Raw genomic sequence first — 19790 nt, forward strand, 5'->3', positions numbered from 1 at the left:
TGCATTCCCACCAGCAGTGCATAAGAGTTCCGATCTCCCTGCAGCCTCTCCAACATTTGTTATTTCCAGTGTTTTTGATTTGTGCCAGTAATGCCAGGGTGAGATGGTATCTCATTTTGGTTTTAATTTGCATTTCTCTAATGGCTAGTGATCGGCAGCATTTCCTCTTGTGTCTATTGGCCGCCTGAATGTCTTCTTTGGTGAAGTGTCTGTCCATTTACTTTGCCCATTTTTTTAATAGGAGTCTTTGTCTTTTTGTTGTAGAGGTGTTGGATTTTCTTGTAGATTATGGAGATTAGACCTTTGTCTGACTTGTACTGTCCAAAATTTTTTCCCCAGTCTGTAGGTTCTCTTTTTACTGTTTTGGTGAAGTCTTTTGAAGAGCATAGGTGTTTGATTTTTAGAAGATCCCAGTTATCTAGCTTATCTTCTGGGGTTTCTGTGTTGATGGTTACGGTTTGTATCCTGTTAATGCTGTGTATTAGTGCCTGTAGCATTCGTCCTAGTTTTTCTTCTATGAACTTCATAGTTTTTGGCTTTATATTTAGGTCTTTGATCCATCATCTGATATTTTTAAGATTTTGCAGTTTTAATGGCAATCAAGAAATAAAAATGTTTGTAGAAACAGAGGTTAAGAAGGTCCACATTATTAGGCAGGCTTAAAACTAATATTCAACAGACCTAAAAGGCTCTGAAATGTTAGGCATTTAGATGGGTTTTTCTTTTTTGTTGTTGTTTTTTAAATTTTACTGTGTTTCAGGTGAAAGTTTACAGCGGAAATTAGGTTTTCATTCAAAAATTTTATCAGAAATTCCTTTGTGACATTAGTCGCCATCCACGCAGCATGTAAGCACTGTCCCTCTTTCCCCTTCCACCCTGGGTTCTCCATGTCCATTGGTCCAGTAGATGGTTTTTCTTAACTCTCTTACCACTACTCTATGACAAATCTGTGTATTTAAAAATCGATCCAATCACATTTACAGAAAAAGGCATCTTACCTTTGTGACCTGGGAAAGTAAACTCAAGGTGTGACCCTAAACGTCCTATGGGCTTCATTCCTTACTAAACAGTAATGTTCCTACACTGCCCTCCCCGCTTCTCCAGCACAGTTTTCAGCAGGGCGTCCGTGTGGCAGGTCAGAGCCTGCCCACTCACTAGGCTCCCTGACTGACACTGTCACCCAGAGAAGGCTTGTAAGAGCCCTCGGGCAGGGGCCATGCCTGTGTTGTCCCAGGGGCTCGGTAAGTGGTGAGCAATGTAGAGCTGGTTCCATGGTCTCATGCATGTCTGCTAAGTACAGCTGCAACCCTCTGCTCCCCCAAACCAGCACCACAATGCAACCGAGTAAATGGAAATAAAGAAAAAAACATTTTCTGGTGAGATTCCATTCATCTTACCATCAGTAAAAAAATAGGATCTGGTTCCATCTTGTCTAACATAAAAGTTTTCTCCAAGCTTGCTGCCGGCTTTAAACCTGAGCATAGCATGATCATACAGCCCATAGTCACGAAATAAGACACATTTGCCTGGTTTTAATACCTACAAAACAAAAGTAGACTGCAGGTAAGTAGGGAATCTAGTCAAATGAAGCTTACTATAAAATAAAATCTTATTAATTTAGGGATTAAAATAATTTAGAATTTGTGGTAATTATGAAAGGGGCCATATGCTTATGAAGGATCTGCTAATCAAAGATTACGGGCAACATTTTGTTCCATTATACAGAAGACCATCATGAGTCAGAGCCGACTTGACGGCAACCAACAACAATCAAAGGAATAAGTCAGACTTGGCAGGGACCCAATAACCTTGGAAAGACACTTCTTGAGCATCTCCAAGAGCACTCTAGAAGGTCCAGTGATATACAACTAAAATGCTAAAGACAATAAATGAAAAACCCTAATCCTCATTAAAGCACATTCAAGGACCTCTATGTGGCAAAATGTTCTTTCAACGTTTTATTAGCCTTCTTGTAGTAAGTGATCCTATATCAAACCTCCTCTTTAAAAAACTATTATGTAGTTCTGCTTTTTACTGATTTGGGCTGGTTTTCCTCATTCGGAGTCTCAGCTATGGTTTCACTATATGTGGCTACAATCATATATAGCTCACCCACTATGTTAGTAACTAATACATGCCTAGCACTCTACAGCTTACCAGACATTTTCTCATCAAATCTTCACCACAATTCTAGAAGACAGGAAGGAGCGTAATTATTATCCTCATGTGAGATAAGGAAACTGAGACTAGAAGAGGTTAAGTGATTAACTCCTGATCACACGCTAGCTACTAAGTAAGAGAGTCAGGACTCATGCTTAGGTCAAACGGTCTTACTGTAGAATCAGGTCACCCCTTCACACTACTGACAAGAAAAAAGAAGCTCAGAGAGGAGAGGGAACTTCGGGTCAACCTCGTGTATGAAGAGGAGTGGGTCCTCAGGCCAGAGGGCAGGAGTTTAGGAAATGGGTCAGTGCCAGCACCAAGTGGTGAGTCCCATGGCAGCGCCTTTCAGAGATAAGGTGTCAGAGGAGAAGATGTTTCAAAGATCAGAAGGCAAGATTAGCAGTATAGTGGGTATAACTGCCCCTATCTTATATAACAAAGGGTCACGTGCTTTTCAAAATGAAAAGTGGTATGCACTGTGGCACTTGCTTTTTACATGAAAATTCTTTCAAATTGTGTCCCATACCAATGAGAGGGAACTTCAAAGGAGGAACTAATTTTATTAAATCTTGTCATTCTGACCCATCTCACCAACAAGTTGATTTTTAAGATACTTACTTTAAAACGGACACGTGCCACTTATTGTAATAATTTTTTTCTCCTTTGAAAGAGTATGTGCTGTGCTGTAAACTGTTCTAAATGCAGTTTGGAGTACACTTCCTCTTTCTGAACAGAACATGAACGTGTAGTCCACAATGCTTCCCAGTGTGCGAGCAGACTTCCTTGCTTACTTGATTCCTGTCAATACCAGCAGGCATTTCAAAGGCAGTCAGTAAAGAGCCTCGTGGATAACAACAATTTCACATTGTTCAGAAATGGTAAGTTTTAAAATGTGAATAACTGATTCAGTGCACATGAGAAAACTTATTCTTCATTTCAGAAGGAAGGAAAGGCTACATGGATAGTGGAAAGAACACTCACTCAGGAATCTGGAAATCTTGATTCAACTCTCAGTTCTTCCATTAACTAGCTGAAGGATCTTTAGCAAGTAATTTCATCCCTCTGAATCTGCTTTCTTGTCTGTAAAACAGTAAGTAAGAGACTAATGCCTCCGTTGACCATGGTGCTGTTATCGTTTACCAGGCATTTGCCAACGTCATGTTCTTTCATTCTCACACAACCCCAAGAAGTGGGTAGATTATACCCATTGACACTAAGTAAGGCTCCTAGTAAAAGTAACTTGCCGAGGTCTCAAGGCAAATTGGTGGAATAGGGAAGATCAAAATCCAGGTCTTCCGATGGCAAATGTGGTCTGTTCTTCACCATTCTATTCCAAAAACCTGGGAGTTCAACTTTAAGGTTGTCTTCCAGTTTAAAATTCCACTGTTATTTCTCTAGAGTTAAAATCTGGAGAAAATTAGGACTGTTACAACCACTGTCATGGATTGAATTGTGTCCCCCAAAAATATGTGTCAACTGGTTAGACCATGATTCCCAGTATTATGTGGTTGTCTTCCATTTTGTGATTTTCCTATGTGTTATAAATCATAATCTCTGCCTGTGGTTAAAGAGGATTAGAGTGGGATGTAACACCCTTGCTCAGGCCACATCCCTGACCCAATGTAAAGGGAGTTTCCCTGCTGTGTGGCCTGCACCACTTTTTATCTTACAAGAGATAAAAGGAAAGGGAAGCAAGCAGAGAGTTGGGGGGCTTCATACCACCAAGAAAGCAGTGCTGGGAGCAGAGCGTGTCCTTTGGACCTGGGGTTCCTGTGCAGAGAAGCATCTAGTCCAGGGGACAACCGATGACGAGGAACTTCCTCCAGAGCCGACAGAGAAAGTCTTCCCGGGGAGCAGACGCCCTGAATTTGGACTTCTAGCCTACTAGACTGTCAGGGAATAAATTTCTCTTTGTTGAAGCTATCTACTTGTGGTATTTCTGTTACAGCAGCACTGCATGACTAAGACAATTGCCTATTACTGTGGTTGTTTGCGCCAGGCTTCAGAGCTGCCCACCAGTGTCTTATTGTCAGAGGCTGAGAGACTGCCTCTCCCTCAGGTAATTTCCTGATGAAGCACATGATGTCAAATTAATGAACCAGTCACTAGGACAACAGAAAAGAGGTAATCAGACTGGTGCTGTAAACTCATTCTAGATTAGCTGAAAAATGGTTTCTAGTGGGAAGCAAAAGCAGGAGGACTGCTGAAATGAAATTTGTTACTGAAGAAAGGTTACAACAGGGGCAGGGTACGGCCTGAGGTGGCTCAATTCAATATACGTAACATTTCATCCCTACGAAAATATCCTTAACATATCATACGTTTCCATTTATAGAAAGTTCAAGAACAGGTGAAACTAATCTATGATGACACAGATCAGAACAGTGGTTACCTGGGGCCTGGGGAGGGGGAGCACTGGGAAGCCTGCAGGGATGCTAGAACCTATATGTAGGTGGTGTTTACATGAGTATATGGACATGTAAAAACTTACCTAATGGAACACTTAGGATTTAGTTTCTTATTACATATATGTTAAACCTCAAGAAAATGCAAAAATGCACTTAACATAAGATGTGGAACCCACCACCCAGCTTAAGAAGTAGAATATCATCAATACTGTTGCATCTCCCTGTATGTGCCTCACCTGTATCATCCCTCTGCCTTCTCTGAGAGTAGGGGTTCCTAATCCAGAGTCCTAATCTACAGCTCTTGGAGAAGGACATCATGCTTGGTAAAGCAGGGGGTCAGCAAAAAGTCGAAAGACCCTCAATGAGATGGACTGACACAGCGGCTGCAACAATGGGCTTAAACAGCAACAATTTTGAGGATGGTGCAGGACCAGTCAGTGTTTCGTTCTGTCGTACATAGGGTCGTTATGAATCGGAACTGACTCGACGGCACCTAGCAACAACCTAGTAACATATAGAGTCCACAGACCCAAAGGGTCTAAGGTTAGAATTTAGGGAGACTGCAAATTTAGGTAGGAAAAAAGTTACACCTTTAGTTTCACTACTAACTGAAATTTAGCATTCCTTCAATTATAAATGTAGACAACAAAACATTTTCTCACTAATAGAAGTCACAAATATGTTCACATCATGGTACAGTTGTCGGAGATGCCTCAGTTTACATTCATCGCTATTTCAAAATCATGGTGTTTATTAGACCTACCACTAGATCTTGATAAATGATCTAGCACACCTTACATACCCTCTATCAATGGGACTTTGAGTTATTTTCAGTTGTTTGCTATTACAAACATTGCTCTCATAAACACTCTCCTACATGTCTCTTGGTGCATGTGGGTAAGAGTTTCTTTAGGGAATATAGGTAGGAGTGGAAGGCTGGTTCATATTGATCCAAGTGATGAAATCTACAAAATAATGTCAAATTGATTTCCAAAGTGGTTATGCCAATTTATACTCCTACAGAAAACTATATGGGATCCTACAGATCCATATCCTCACCAGTGCTTGGCTTTGTCAGATTTCTTAATTTTGCTTATCTCATAGTGTCTCATGGTTTTATGCTACATTTTCCGGATTACTGAGGTTATTTCCTCATGTTAATTCGTCATACCTAGGCTCTCTGCTATAAAATGACTAATCATGTCTGCTCATTTTTTTTACTGAGTTGTCTTTCTTACTGATACACAGGAATTCTTTACATATTCTGGATATTAATCTTTCGTCTATTGTATGGATTATAAATTTCTTTTCCCAACCTGCCTTTTTAGTTTGCCATATTGTTGTTTGAGGAACAGAAATTCTTAATTTTATTATAATCATCTTTATGTTTAAAACGCCTTGAGTCTTTGAGAAAACGTATCCCCTAAAGAGGTTATAAAGATTTCCCCTACATTTCCTTCTGAAAGTTTTAAAATTTTGTCTGTTCATTTAAGTCTTTAATTCACCTGAGAATGATTTTTCCATAGCATATGAAGTATGAATCAAACTTCATTTTTTCCCACATGGATGACCAATGGTCCCTGCCATCTTTTATTAAGTAGCCCTTCTTTCCCAGTGGTCTTTAATGCCATCTCTATTATATATCAAATTTCCATATATGTATAGATCTATTTTTAAGTGCTCATCACAGTCCATTTGTCAATTTGTCTCTCTATCAATACCATTTTGCCTAATTACTGTAGCTTTATATCTGGGAGGATGTAAATCCTCTCACCTTACTCGTTTTCAGGAGTGTTTTGACTATTCTTGGGCCTATGTTCTTTCATGTGACTTTAGAATCCACTTGTTATTTTGTCAAAAAAAAACAAGAAACTTTTGGAATTTTTATTGGAATCACATGGCTCAGATAAAGGAGCTATCAATTCATGAATATAGTATTGCTCTCAATATAAATTTTATTTAATGTCCTTCAATTAAACTATATAATTCACTCTGTACAGGTCTTGCACATCATTAGATTCATTCTTAGGTACCTTTTATTTTTATATTGCTATTCAGAAAGTTTTTTTTTTAAGTTACATTTTCTTTGTATTATAAGTTGATTTTTCCATAATGATCTTATGCCCAGCCTCTTTGTTCAATTCTTACCACTTCTTATACTTTTTAATTCCTTCAGTATTTTCTATTTAGACAACCATATTGTCTACAAATAATGAGTTTTGTTTATTTCTTTCTCATTCTTAAATCTTTATTTTTTTTCCTTATCTGAGCTGAGTAGGACCCCCAGTACAATGCAGAATAGACATATTAATAATGGGCACTCTCATTTCCATAACGCTCTGGACATTCCTTATTCTAACTCCATCTCCCACTCTTCCCTAATTTCTGAAACCCTTTATCAGTGAAATCACTAGTATCCATAACTTCTTCTGAAAGTTCCCTTCACATTCTTGTTCCAACGGAAACCTGGCTATCCCTTGAAGTCAGTGTTTTCGATGCAACCTCTTACGTTATGGCTGTTTTCTCCCATGAACCTTGTACCAGTGGGCCTGAATGGGGGCTGGTGTTCTCCTTGCTTCCCCCAGCTCTGAATCCCTTTCATCAGATTACATCATCCACTATTCCTTCTCATTACTGTCATCTATCAGTTCCAGGGCCATTTCCTTCCATTTCATAATGAGTTTACCTTCTGGCTTACTGTTCTATCATCAAGGCTACTCCATTCTTAATTCTAGGCAAGTTCAATATACATGTGGGCTATCCTTCCAGATATGCTGGTCTCTCATCACGATTTGAGCTTCCCTCTTCAAAAGATTTTGTCCTCCACCCTCCATTCATGGTCACGTCCTACACCTAGCCAACAGTAAGAAGTATAACCCCTCCATACTCTCAATGCCATGCAAGTTACTCTCTGACTACCTTTCCACCCTTCCAGCCTTCTCTCTCTAGTTCCCCACCTTTAATAATCCTTCACACTCACCTGGACCTCCAAATCACTGATCCCACCATCTCTTCCCTGATGCTCTCTGTTATGGTTAATTTTAGGTGTCAACTTTGCTAAGCTACAATATCCAATTCATCAAACACTAACCTAGATGTTGCTGTGAAGGTGTTATGAAGATGTGGTTAACATCTGCAACCACTTGACTTTAAATGATTACCCTTGATAATGTGGGTAAGCTTCATCCAATCAGTTGAAAGCTTTAAGAGCAAAAACTGAGGTTTCCTGCAAAAGAAGAAATCCTGCTTCGAGACAGCAGCATCAAATCCTGCCTGAGTTTCTAGCCTGCTGACCTGCCTTACATATTTCAGACTTGCCAGCCCCTAAAATTGCATGAGCCGATTCCTTAAAACCAGTCCATTTCCCCCCTTATACATACACACATACCACACACACACAGAGACACACACAGACACAGACAGACACAGACACACACACACACAATGCATACACACCCTCTATTGGTTCTGTTTCTCTGGAAAACTCCAGTTGACATGCTCTCTACTCCCTCTTTACCCAGCTTAAGTATCATGTCCCTTTGTGGGTGTATGTTGGTTCTGATCCGCTCAGATATCAGGGGCAGAGGGAAAGAAGGTAAGGAGAAGAAACCTCCCCAAACTTCACAAGCAGAGGGCTAAAACCTGTGTGGTAATATGTGAATTACCAAAAACACTGTTTTAAGTAAGAACGATTACCTAATAGGTTTCTGGTGTCTTGGAATTTCTACCTCACTACTTACTTTAAAGGAATCCTGGTGGTGTAGTGGTTAAGAGCTCAGCTACTACCCAAAAGGTCGGCAGTTCAAATCCACCAGGCGCTCCTTGGAAACCCTATGGGGCAGTTCTACCCTGTCTATAGGGTCGCTATGAGTCGGAACCAACTCGATGGCACCTAACAACAACAACACTTACTTTAAAACAATTAAAACCAGGTTAAATTTTGATATATAGCTCTAAATACAACAGAAGCTCTTTTAACCAACATCTACTTTTTTGACTTGTTGAATGCTCTGCTCTCCCTCTGTAAGGCAGGACTGAAGCCCGTGCCCTACTGAACATCTGAGGCTGGTAGGCTTTCTAGATCATCCACCCTCATGCTGTGGTAATACCCCCGCTCCGTGAATCCACGCTCACCATGAGTCACTTGGGTTTGCTTCCAAATTTGCTTATGCCAGTTGTACTTGGTTTTATAATTATATACTCTACAAAGAGAGTGTAGAAACAATAAAATATGAATGTGAATAGAAAGCAGTTTTACTTTCTATGAAAAGTAAGTTGAATTCTTCCCTTGAAAAAGAAGTACTGAACAAACTGCTGTTTAATTAGGTGCAGGTGAGTCAACTATAAAAGTCTAGGTAAAATCATAAAAGACTCTGCCCTCTGATTACTTTCCAATTGTCTTTAAGTTCTTGCTCCCTTTTGAAGAAACCAAAACTACATTATGTGTATGGTCATGTATGAAAGACAATCAATGGTCTCATACTCAAAGAAAAGGCCTTGGTCTTAAGTCAAAAAAGTGATGAATGAACATATGCTGATATATTTTAAGTTACAATAAAAGGTTTAAGATAAGAATGTATCATTTTTACAATTTCTTGGTTAAATTGATTTTTTAAATTAACTGACACTGTTACCAATTGTTTGTGTAAATGAGAGCTTCTACTGTAGCTAACAAAACACCTTCACACATGATCTCACCTGCATGTCATAATCACCCTGTGAGAGGTACCACCGTCTCACAGGCAAGGAAACTGAGGCTCAGAGATGGAAGCGGAGGTGGCTTATCACAAGACTAACGGGTGAAGCTTTACCTTCTGCGTGCTAAGGCAGCCTCCTGGTGGCCACAGCAGTTTGGGTTCTCCCCACTCCAACAACAACGATGGCAATAACAATAACCACAACAACTATGATTACCTTTTAAAAAGCACTTACCATGTTGTAGGTGTTGTGCTAGTACTTTACACATATCTCATTTAATCTTGCAAAATTCTATGATCTGGGTATTATTATCTCAATAATAAGCTGGCCAAGCTCTGAAGAGCAGCCACCACGGCCACTGCACAGACCATAATTTAGGGTGAACATTTCATACCCTTTCCATGCACTGACTGTGCAGCCTACCTGGTGAGAATGGCAGACTCTGAATCTAGACAGAACATGGGCCTCAGAGCGAAGTGAAGCAAAAGATTGGGATGGCCAGTCCTCAAGTGCAAGCCTCAAATTGCTTACCTTGTAAACATTTTGTAAGACAAGGTGCATCTTGTCTGGGTGAATAGCTGAGAGCACAAATATCAACATGACAACATCCACAGACTCTGAGGGTACATGTTCCAGAAGGTCGTCTTTAGTCAGATCACACTGGAATACCTTGCATCTTTCTGTGTTATATGAAGGATTTTGCTAGAAAGGAAGGGACAAAAACACACAAAAGAATTTTAATCTAACAACTATGTCAATATAAAAAAATACAGCATCAAAGGGACACCCTGTTTCCACTTGTGTAATGCTGCACAGAAACGAACGCTCGCTTTGTTGTTGGGTAAAACTGAGTATTGAACCATTCTCATATAAAGCATGTAATCTTAAATATTGCTACAAGAGGTAAGACTTCATTTCAACAAATTATTTTTAACTGGGGAGAGAATATACTCTATCACATACTCAGAACTGAGCCTTTTAGAAGTGTATATTTCCAGAGAGATGATAATCCACAGGTGGCCTCTGCTTCCTTAACCCTCCTCTGAATCACCCAGTATATGCCCCAATCCTATCAGAAGCCCTTCCAATTCCCCTTACTGAGATGTTCCCGTGATATACTTAGTGCGTTCTAAGGTATATTTTTCCTTGCTGTAGCAAGTAAACAAACCTAACGTTTCTGACTACATGTGGGTTCCTGGTACATTCTAGTTGGTGAGCTTTGACACATGTATAAGAGTATTATAAAGAAAAATAGTAAACTTTTCTCTAATGTAAATGATAAATAGTGATAAACAAGTTTTTGGACAGGAAGGGTCAATACTGACAAGATGTCATTTCTCTTGCTCTGACAGGGATCACAATAGAGGGTCCTGGATAGAGCTGGAGAAAAATGTAGAACAAAATTCTAACTAAAAAAAAAAAAAAAAAAGACCAGACTTACCGGTCCCACAGAGACTGGAGAAACTTCAAGGATATGACCCCCGGACACCGTTATAGCTCAGTAATTAAGTCATTCCTGAGGCTCACCCTTCAGCAAAAGATTAGACAGGCCCATAAAACAAAAGGAGACTAAATGGGCACACCAGCCCAGGGGCAAGAACGAGAAGGCAGAGGGGACAGGAAAGCTGGTAATGGGGAACCTAAGGTCGAAAAGCGGAGACTGTTGATATGTAGTGGAATTGGCAACCAATGTTACAAAACAATATGTGTATTAATTGTTTATTGAGAAACTTGTTTGCTCTGTAAACCTTCATTTAAAGTACAATAAAAAAAAATTTTTTAAAAAAGGTGTCATTTCTACCCATAATTCCACCTACAAGTCCAATGCAATCTCAATTGAATCCCAATAGAGATTCAAAGTTGACAGGGTGGACAATTTTTCTGAAAGAGAAACTCTTTAGGAATAGTCAAGTCAAATTTTAAAATGAAGAACAATGAAAGGGGAGATACCCTACCAGACATCAAAACATTACAAAATGTAGTAATATAACAATGTGGTTTGGGAATGTGACAATAGATCACTGGGACAGAATAAAAAGTCTGGAATCAGATTCATATATATATACACATATATAGTAATTTAGTATTATATATGATGAAAGATAGGTAACAATTAGATTTAAAAATAGATAATAAAAATGACAATTACCAGTGAGGGAAAATAGACTTCTCATTCAATTTATCATGTTTGGACAAATGGCTACCCATTTGAAAACTCATTAAAAAATAAGAATTCCAAATGAATTAGAGAAATTCCAGATTTAGTTCAGAGATGTAAACCAGTTAACCAGTTGCCATTGAGTCAATTCCGACTCATGGAGACCCCATGTGTGTCAGAGTAGAACTGTGCTCCACAGAGTTTTCAATGGCCGATTTTTTTGGAAGTAAACTGCCACGTCTTTCTTTCAAGGTGTTTCTGGATGGACTTGAAGCACCAGCAACCGAGTTTGTTAACTTTCTGCACCACCCAGGGGCTTGGAAGTGTAGAGAAGCAGAAAGACACAGCGTCCCATTCTTACAAAAAGAAAAAAGCTAAACAGACAGCAAAGTAATGACTTCTTGTCAAACTACCCGAGCACTAAGGCCACAGAACAATTGGCCACCCCAAAATCTAGAGAGAGACAGGAGCCAAGCATTTGCTTACCAAGGCAGAAGCCTCCTGCCTGGGAAATTAAACTAGAAATTTTACAAATTTCTGGAGGCCAAATGTAGGCTAGCATGAAAGTGTGAAGCTCCCCCAGGAGCTCCTGCGGACAAAGTCATCGGATGTTCCCACCTTTTGCAGGTGTTTTCTCTAGGAACTCCACCAGGCTCACAGGGATTCTGGAGCTTTATAGTGTTGGCCTCTTAATCTCCCACAAGAAAGAACAGCTTTAGGCTTAATCTGCAGGGAAATGTCATCTGAGGCCTGTAGCTTAAAGGCACAGGTGGCATACCACTGCAGGTGTGGAAAAGGAACTACTCTGTCCAGACTCAGCCTTAATCTGCAGGGGGAATGCCTCAAAGACCATAGAGAGGAGACCGGCGGATATTCCCTGCAGCTGGGGAAAGGTGGGCAAGGGGAGAAAAGCTCTACTCCTAGAGAGACAGAAATACTTGTGAAGGCTACACCCCTGAGACCCAGGCCCACTGTGCACTTACAAACTGGGACTTAACAGAGCATTAGGGAGTGCTCTCCTCCCCTCCATCCCACCACCACACTAAAATGTCTCCAGTAATAACAGCAGTGGATTACAGCTGGGAGAGCTGCAAGAGACATACTCTCTCCGGGGAACAGTATAAACGGAAGACCCAAAGGCAAGAAGGGAGGCAAAAATAAAGTCATTAGAGGAGTTTGAAGTCTCTGGTGTCCATAGCAACCAGATACCTCAACACTGGTAACTACAGCAACAACAAACTTAAAACACAGCCAAACTCCTATCTAGATTATTACAAACCCCTATTACCTCAGTATCCACTGCCCAATGTAACATGTCAGGCTTTCAACAAAAAAGTACAAAGCATATCAAAAGGCAAGAAAAAACATAGTCTGAAGAGAAAAAGCAATCATCAGAACCAGACTCAAATATGACACAGAAGTTGAAACTATCAGACCAGACATTTAAAATCAATGCTTAATATTAATATATTAAAGGCTCTAATGGAAAAGGTAGACAATATATAAGATCAGATAGTTAATCTCAACAGAGAGATAGAAGCTATAAGAAAAAAAAATGTAAATGCTAGAAATAAAAAAACCTCAGTAACAGAAATAAGGAATGCTTTTGATGGGCTCATCAGTAGACTTGATACTGTCCAGGAAAGAATCAATGAATTCGAAGACAGAACAACAGAAATTATACAAACTGAAAATACAAAGAGGAAGAAGTGAAAAGAACAAAGCAGAGCATCCAAAAGCTGTGGGACAATATCAAATGGTATAACATAAATGTAACTGGAGTCCCAGAAGGAAAAAGGAGAGAATGGGACCAAAGAAACATTTAGAGAAATAACGGCTAAAATTTCCCAGATTAAAAAATATAATAACCACCAACTATAAAAATATATAGGTGATTATGTCTAAATCCTTTGGGTAAAGAATTCTAAAATAAGAGAGAAAACCTTAGGATCTCAAAAGGAAAAGGTTAATAAATTTGACAACATAATTTAAACTCTGCGTAAGAAACGAGATACCATAAACCATTCTGAAAGACAGGGGATATAAGAAAATGTTTGCAACATATACAACAGAAACAAGAATATACAGAAAACATTCCAAGAATAAGACAGAAAGTGACAACCAAACAGAAAAATGGGCAAAGGTTCTACTATAATGTAAGCCCCACATGGCTGGGGATTTTTGTCTGTTTTGCTCACTGCTGAATCTCAGTACTTAGAACAGTGATTGGCAAACATTAGGCTCTCAATATTTACTGAATTTGTTGAATTAAGAAATTCACAGCAGAAGAAAAACTAATGCTTACTTAAAAATGACAAGGTCTTCAACCTCACTGGTAATCAAAGCAAAACAAGTTAAAATACAGAGAGATAATTTTTTTGCCCATAAGATTGGGAAAAATAAAACACTGAGAATGACAAATGCTGTTGAGGGAAAGAAGAAAAAGGTACTTCTGTATTATTGGCAAGATCCTTTTGGAAGGCAACTTGGCCTTACCTATTAAAATTTAAATGTGCCTTTTTTCCCCCTCCAAGAATTCTACTCTTCCATTATTCACCACAGAGAAACACACATTTGTTTTGGGGGGCATGTACAAAGATAGTCACATTAATACTATTTTAAGAGTAAAAAGGGAAATAATTTAAATGACTATCAATAGGTTATGTGTTAAACTGAGTATGATATATCCATTGTATAGAATACTATAACAGGTAAATAAAAAATGTGGTATATCTATACATACTAACATGAAAAATTCTGTAAGAAATAATGCAGAGTGAAGAAAGCAAGTTTTAGTACACTGTGTTACCATTATTTTTCAAAAAATAGTCTTTCGGATGCTAAAACTGTACAAGGTTGATGGGGAACTGGATATTTGCATGTTGCCAAAGTATCCCCACATACTTGTTAATGGCACAAAGTTAGTATTTTTTACAATGAAGGAATCAGGTCGCTATGACCTCAACCAGTGATCAAAACTAGCATTACTAACAGTGAGATTACCAGACATGACTGCCTCCTGAATAAAGCTGTTTCTCCATGTACATATACCAAAAAAAAAAAAAAAAAACACCCCAAAACCAAGCCTGTTGCCGTCAAGTCGATTCCACCTCACAGGAACAGAAAAATTAAAGCCCACGGTGCTAACAGCTGGTTAGCTCTAGGGGAGAGGATTGGAATTGGGCAAATGGGCATAGAGAGGACAAAAAAGCCTTAAAAAAAAAAGCACAACAGAATACACGGATGGTGCACCAACCTTAACATACTCAACCGCTCTTGGAGAAAAATCACAGGCATAGGCAAAAATATTCAGATCTTCTTCTAAAAGCGGAAATAAACAGTTCCCAACCCCACAGCCAGCTTCAAGCACAGTCAATTTTTGATCTTCAAACTGCGGAAGAGAACTCAAAGTTACAATACATTTACATTTGCATAGTGAGAAAATAATCCAAACTAACAGGTCCAGGACATGAGAGACAAGGCCTCTGCCCCTAAAGAGTGGACAATAAACAAGTGAACTAATAACCCAAAGCTAATACTGGTACCTAATTTGTCATCTAACTATTCAAACATTGGGTAGTTTGCTGTGGAGAAATAACAGTATAATGGCTAACAGAACAGGTTCTGAGACTAACTTGCCTGCATTCAAATCCCAACTCCTCCATTTGCCCCCCTCTCATTCTATTCTTAGGGTGCCTTGGTGGCGCAGTGGTCAAAGCACTCGGCCGCTAACTGAAAGGCCTGCAGTTTGAACCCAACAGCCACTCCTCAGAAGAAAGATGTGGCAGTCTGCTTCCATAAAGATTTACAGCCTTGGAAACCCTATGGAGCAGTTCTACTCTGTCCTTTAGGGTCGCTGTGAATCAGAATCGACCCCAAAACAGCAATGGGTTTGGTTTTGGGTTTTATTCTATTCTTGGGCAAATCACTTAAATAGCTTTTTGACTCAATTTCCTCTGCATGTGAGGATAATCATACCTACTTTACAGAGTTATTATAAAGCTTAAATTCAAGAACACACGTAAAGTTCTTAGAAATGGGCCATGGTAAGTGCTCACTAACACTATCATTATTCTTAATCTGTCACTAAAGTCACTCAGTATGAATTTAATGTTTATGATTTTCAGGTTAACTTTAACGAAATAGAAAATGCCCATTAAAGTGCCCTCTCTGTGTATTATATATCCCAGAAACTGCTGAACCCACTTGAGACCAAACTGTATGTTTCTCTTCCAAGGTAAAAAGCATTTTAATAAGATTCATAAATTCTCTGCTTCACATTCCTCATAAGAATGAAATAAATCATCCCTCTGTACATTTTAAACAGAGAACAGCTCAAACAAGGTGCTAAATATTAGCTTACCTCCCTACACGATCTTAGCTCCTCAAACTCTCTGGTGGTCCAGTGTCTATCTTTGAAGAAATTAGTACTATTTCTTTTGTAAAAAAGGTCCCAGTTCTTCTGAGCTTCTTTTTCCAGTTTTTGCTGTTTAAAATCAGACACCAAAGCTTGGTCTCTTTTCAGTTTCTCCTCTTCTTCAAAGCTGAGAATCCTTGCTTGCAGCCCTTTCCTTTGTGAAGACGCCATCTCATAAGTTGACAATAATGCGTTTAGCACTGCTGAAGATTCTCCATCCCTGTATAGCCTGAGAAATCCACGCTGACACCGCCAGACACAAGATCTTCTCAGATGTGTTTCCCCATGGCAGGTTCACGCCTCAGGCAGCATGGGGTGTTTCTGTTGAAAAAGAATGAGATTCTGGTCAGCGGTTCTAAAACAGTTATTTAAGATGTTAGGTTCAATTCATCAAACATTTACTAGATGCTGACTCTACACAAAACTGCCTGCTACAGGAGAGGTCACAAAGAAGACAGTCTTCACGTGGCATCTACTGCATCCACCCCTATCTGTGCTTGCTTCTCTGTGTCTATCACTGCTCCTTGGAACTCAGAAGTAATTGAATTCAGGACACACCCTACACTGGCATGGATTCATTAACATAACTAAGAAAGCTCTACTCCCGAAGGGAATTACATTCACAGGTGTCACGGTTAGGATTCCAACAAATATTTTTGGGAGGATACAACTCAATCTGTAACAAAGACCAAGACAAAGTCCCTAACTTCAGAGAGCTTACATTCAGTGGCCAGGACTGTCGCATGCACCCAACTCTAACTCAAAGCATAATAAGTCAACTATTACAATACATCCTCACAGTTTAGAAAAAGGAACTCCCCAAAAATAACTGTCCCTGAAGAGAGTAACTTAAAAACAATCGCAGCAACAAATGCTGCACGAACTGGAAGCGAATGATCAGTCAGTGGCCAGACAGAAGTGAGATAATCGTTTCCCAGCCTGCAGGATAAAGGCTCCCGTTTTGTCGGGGGAGCTGGAGCTAAGCGCGGGTGGCCTGAGTCTATATGACAAGGTCAGCACTCACAAGGGGCTGTCGCACGAGCCAGTAGGGGTGTCGCTTCCCAGGGACTGAGGCCTTCGCACCCCTATCACGACGCTAAAGGGACGAAGAGACCAGTGACGCGTGGTGAGGGGTCTTTCATGTCCTTCTGAGGACACCCCAGATAAATTAGGCCCCTGCGGGCCTCTAGGGCCTGCAGAGAGCAGGCCACACTGGCTGTTAGATCTGGGTTAATCTAGGCTGCCGCGCTCTGGGACCCATCCTCATCCGTTACAAGGTTCTCCTTTAGGGGCAGGGCCGGGCGTACTCACCCCTCAGCCAGGCCCAGCGCTCGGAGGCAGAATTTGGGAGCAGTCGCGGGTAACTCCGAGATTGGACAAAGCAGCTTGGCAGGTCTCGAACTGGGATTCTCTAGACGGAATACTTTTGCCATGGCACCGCCCCCACGACTTCCGCCACGAACCCAGCAGTCCCTCCCCAACGCCGGAAGTCCCGCGGCCTCACTTCCTCAGAGTCTTCCCCCACCCCGACGCGGAGAAGGGGACTTGGTTCCGGCCCCTGGTGGGTGCCGGCTCGGCTTTCCCCGCGCTCCGGAGCGGTGTTCCGGGCCCACCGCTTTCCCGGACGCCGGCGCCGGAAGCTCGGGCCGCGACCGCGCCGGGAGAGCGCCGGGCCGGGCGCGAGGCTCGCGCGGGGCCATGAACGGAACGGCGAACCCGCTGCTGGACCGCGAGGAGCACTGCCTCCGGCTCGGGGAGAGCTTCGAGAAGCGGCCGCGGGCCTCCTTCCACACCATTCGCTGTAAGTCAGCTCCCCTCACGGCCCCCTTCGGCCGCCCAGCCCCCTTTGCCAGCCTCAACTCCCTCTTCATTTCTCTTAGCCTCCCAAAGTCCAGGGAACCGTTTGCCTTCTCTCTTATTTCAAATCCTCCGGACCTTGGCTTTTTCCTTTTTTCAGCTCTCCCTAAACCAAACTCTTCGTCACTCCCGACTATTCTTCTACCTCATAGTCCCAAGCTCTTCTTCCGAACGTTACTGACCGTTTTCTCTTTTCCACCCAGCCCTTAAGCCAAAACTTCCCCGTTTTCATTCCCGAAAGGCTGGGAGCCAACACCAGACCCCCGTTCTTTCCCCTCTGATCCATTCAATCCCCCTTTCTGATTCTCCCACCCGGAGTCTCCACGTTTAAAGGACCCTCATCTACTCCCCTTCTGCTCCTCCGTTCTCTTCGCCCCCATTTCCTCCGCTCTCTTTCCTCGCCCATCTTAGTTCTGGCCACCCTGACGCTGCGCTTCCTCCCCTCTCCGGCCAAAAGATCCGCACCCTTTGCACCCCATCGGCGTCCTTCTCTTCTAGGTTTCCGTGCCTCGTTTGACTTCGATGTCTTTTGAGGTCACCAGTACTACCCTGACTTTTCCTCCGTACCAAGTGCTTTGTGGGTGAAGAATAAAATTAGAATTTGTAGGCCTGGGATAGGTTAAAATTTGATCTATGTTTGGAAGCAGAAGAGAGCATAGGCATATGGAATGTCAAAATAGCCATTATGCTGCACCTTCTTTTTCTACATGATTATAGACTCTGTTGAGGGAGGCCCATTTCCACTCTGTGACCTGGATAAAGCTTTGGCTGGTAGAAATTGGCTGACTGAGCATCCGTCTGTGATTCACAAGCCCTGGTTTCCCGTCTTGGTAGCGCTAACGCTGGTTAAGACTTGTTTTTGTCAGAGGAGCTAATAGATGTGACTCAACATGTAGGAAGAGGGCCTGTTAGCTAATGAAGTTCCATCTTTGTGTGGTCACTTGACATGCTATTGCTGTGCTTCCTACTGACAGCAGGTCCATCTCTTTCAGAGAGGATGTTAGGAGTGTGATCAGGACATCATTTTCTGAACCATTCACTAGGTTGATGTTTTCATGGGGTGAAGGGCAATGTGGGATTTAAATAAGATGGTTCACTCATGCACCTGCCCTGCAGTTTGAGGCAGGTGTGATGTAAAATGGAGTAAGATGGGTAATCATCTACTTTGACTGTAATTCAGAAATATGGGCAGGATAACTTTTGGAGATAGTTCAGCTATCTTCGCTGAACATCTACAGTGGTATCTTTGTCAAAGCTCTGGAAATGGCGTGTGGCATATCCTAACTTTGACAGTTCCTATGTCAAATGAAATAAGCTTGTATGATGCTGTGGTCTTTCATGTTTCATATAGGGCTTTATAATTGCAGAATCTTTTTCATGTGTTCTGTTGCTTTTGATCCTCACAACAACCCTAGAAAAATGCCTTATTATGGATAATGCAACACCAATTTCCATCTGTCTTTTAGGAGAAGGAGTATCCGTGCTTAATAAAATGGCATTGAAATTCTGACTTTTTTTCCAAAATAATCCAGAGTGGATGGGAGAAAAAGTATGTGGAGGTGTAGATGAAACAAGATTGTCCCTGAGTTGGCAGTTATTGAATCTGGGTGATTGTCCATAGGGGTTCATTGTTCTGTTCTCTCTACTTTTGTACATGTGAAGTTTTCCATAATGAAATAGTATTTAAAAATTATTTGTATTCTACCATTTATCTGATGTTACAGAAAATCCTTTACTAGGAATGCCCTGGAACCCCTTAGTATAAGTCATTCAGCAGGTAATGCTTTTTCCTTTACCTTTAGATGATTTTAAGCCAGCGTCTATAGACACTTCCTGTGAAGGAGAGCTTCAGGTTGGCAAAGGAGATGAAGTCACAATTACGCTACCACATATCCCTGTAAGTTTACTCCATTGTTATTTTTAAATATGGGATCACAGTGAATCCTCATATTTTGTTATTGCAATTTAAATTTCCAACTGTTAGAAATCTTGAGATTTCTAAAGTGCAAACGTAAGGGGAAAAGGAATTTAGAGGGGTGGGAGATGAGATTCATGCTTCTTAGATGCTTGATTTGAAATGATTCTTTGG

At 40.9% G+C, this 19790-nt stretch overlaps 2 protein-coding genes across 2 annotated transcripts in view; one reads left to right on the forward strand and one right to left on the reverse strand.

The window, feature by feature from the left end:
* METTL6 (methyltransferase 6, tRNA N3-cytidine) overlaps positions 1-17275 on the reverse strand; it is a 21926-nt gene extending 4651 nt beyond the window's left edge. Inside the window, 5 exon segments of the mRNA XM_004385262.2 lie at positions 1398-1539; positions 9801-9971; positions 14684-14818; positions 15791-16165; positions 17156-17275. Of these exon segments, the coding sequence (XP_004385319.1) occupies positions 1398-1539; positions 9801-9971; positions 14684-14818; positions 15791-16015 (673 nt within the window). The 5' untranslated portion in view covers positions 16016-16165; positions 17156-17275.
* EAF1 (ELL associated factor 1) overlaps positions 17261-19790 on the forward strand; it is a 25056-nt gene continuing 22526 nt past the window's right edge. The window contains exons 1-2 of the mRNA XM_004385263.2: positions 17261-17645; positions 19504-19598. Of these exons, the coding sequence (XP_004385320.1) occupies positions 17276-17645; positions 19504-19598 (465 nt within the window). The 5' untranslated portion in view covers positions 17261-17275. The remainder of the gene's footprint in view (positions 17646-19503; positions 19599-19790) is intronic.

This window comes from Trichechus manatus, unplaced genomic scaffold, assembly GCF_000243295.1.
Source record: "Trichechus manatus latirostris isolate Lorelei unplaced genomic scaffold, TriManLat1.0 scaffold00136, whole genome shotgun sequence".
NCBI classification, from domain to species: Eukaryota; Metazoa; Chordata; class Mammalia; order Sirenia; family Trichechidae; genus Trichechus; species Trichechus manatus.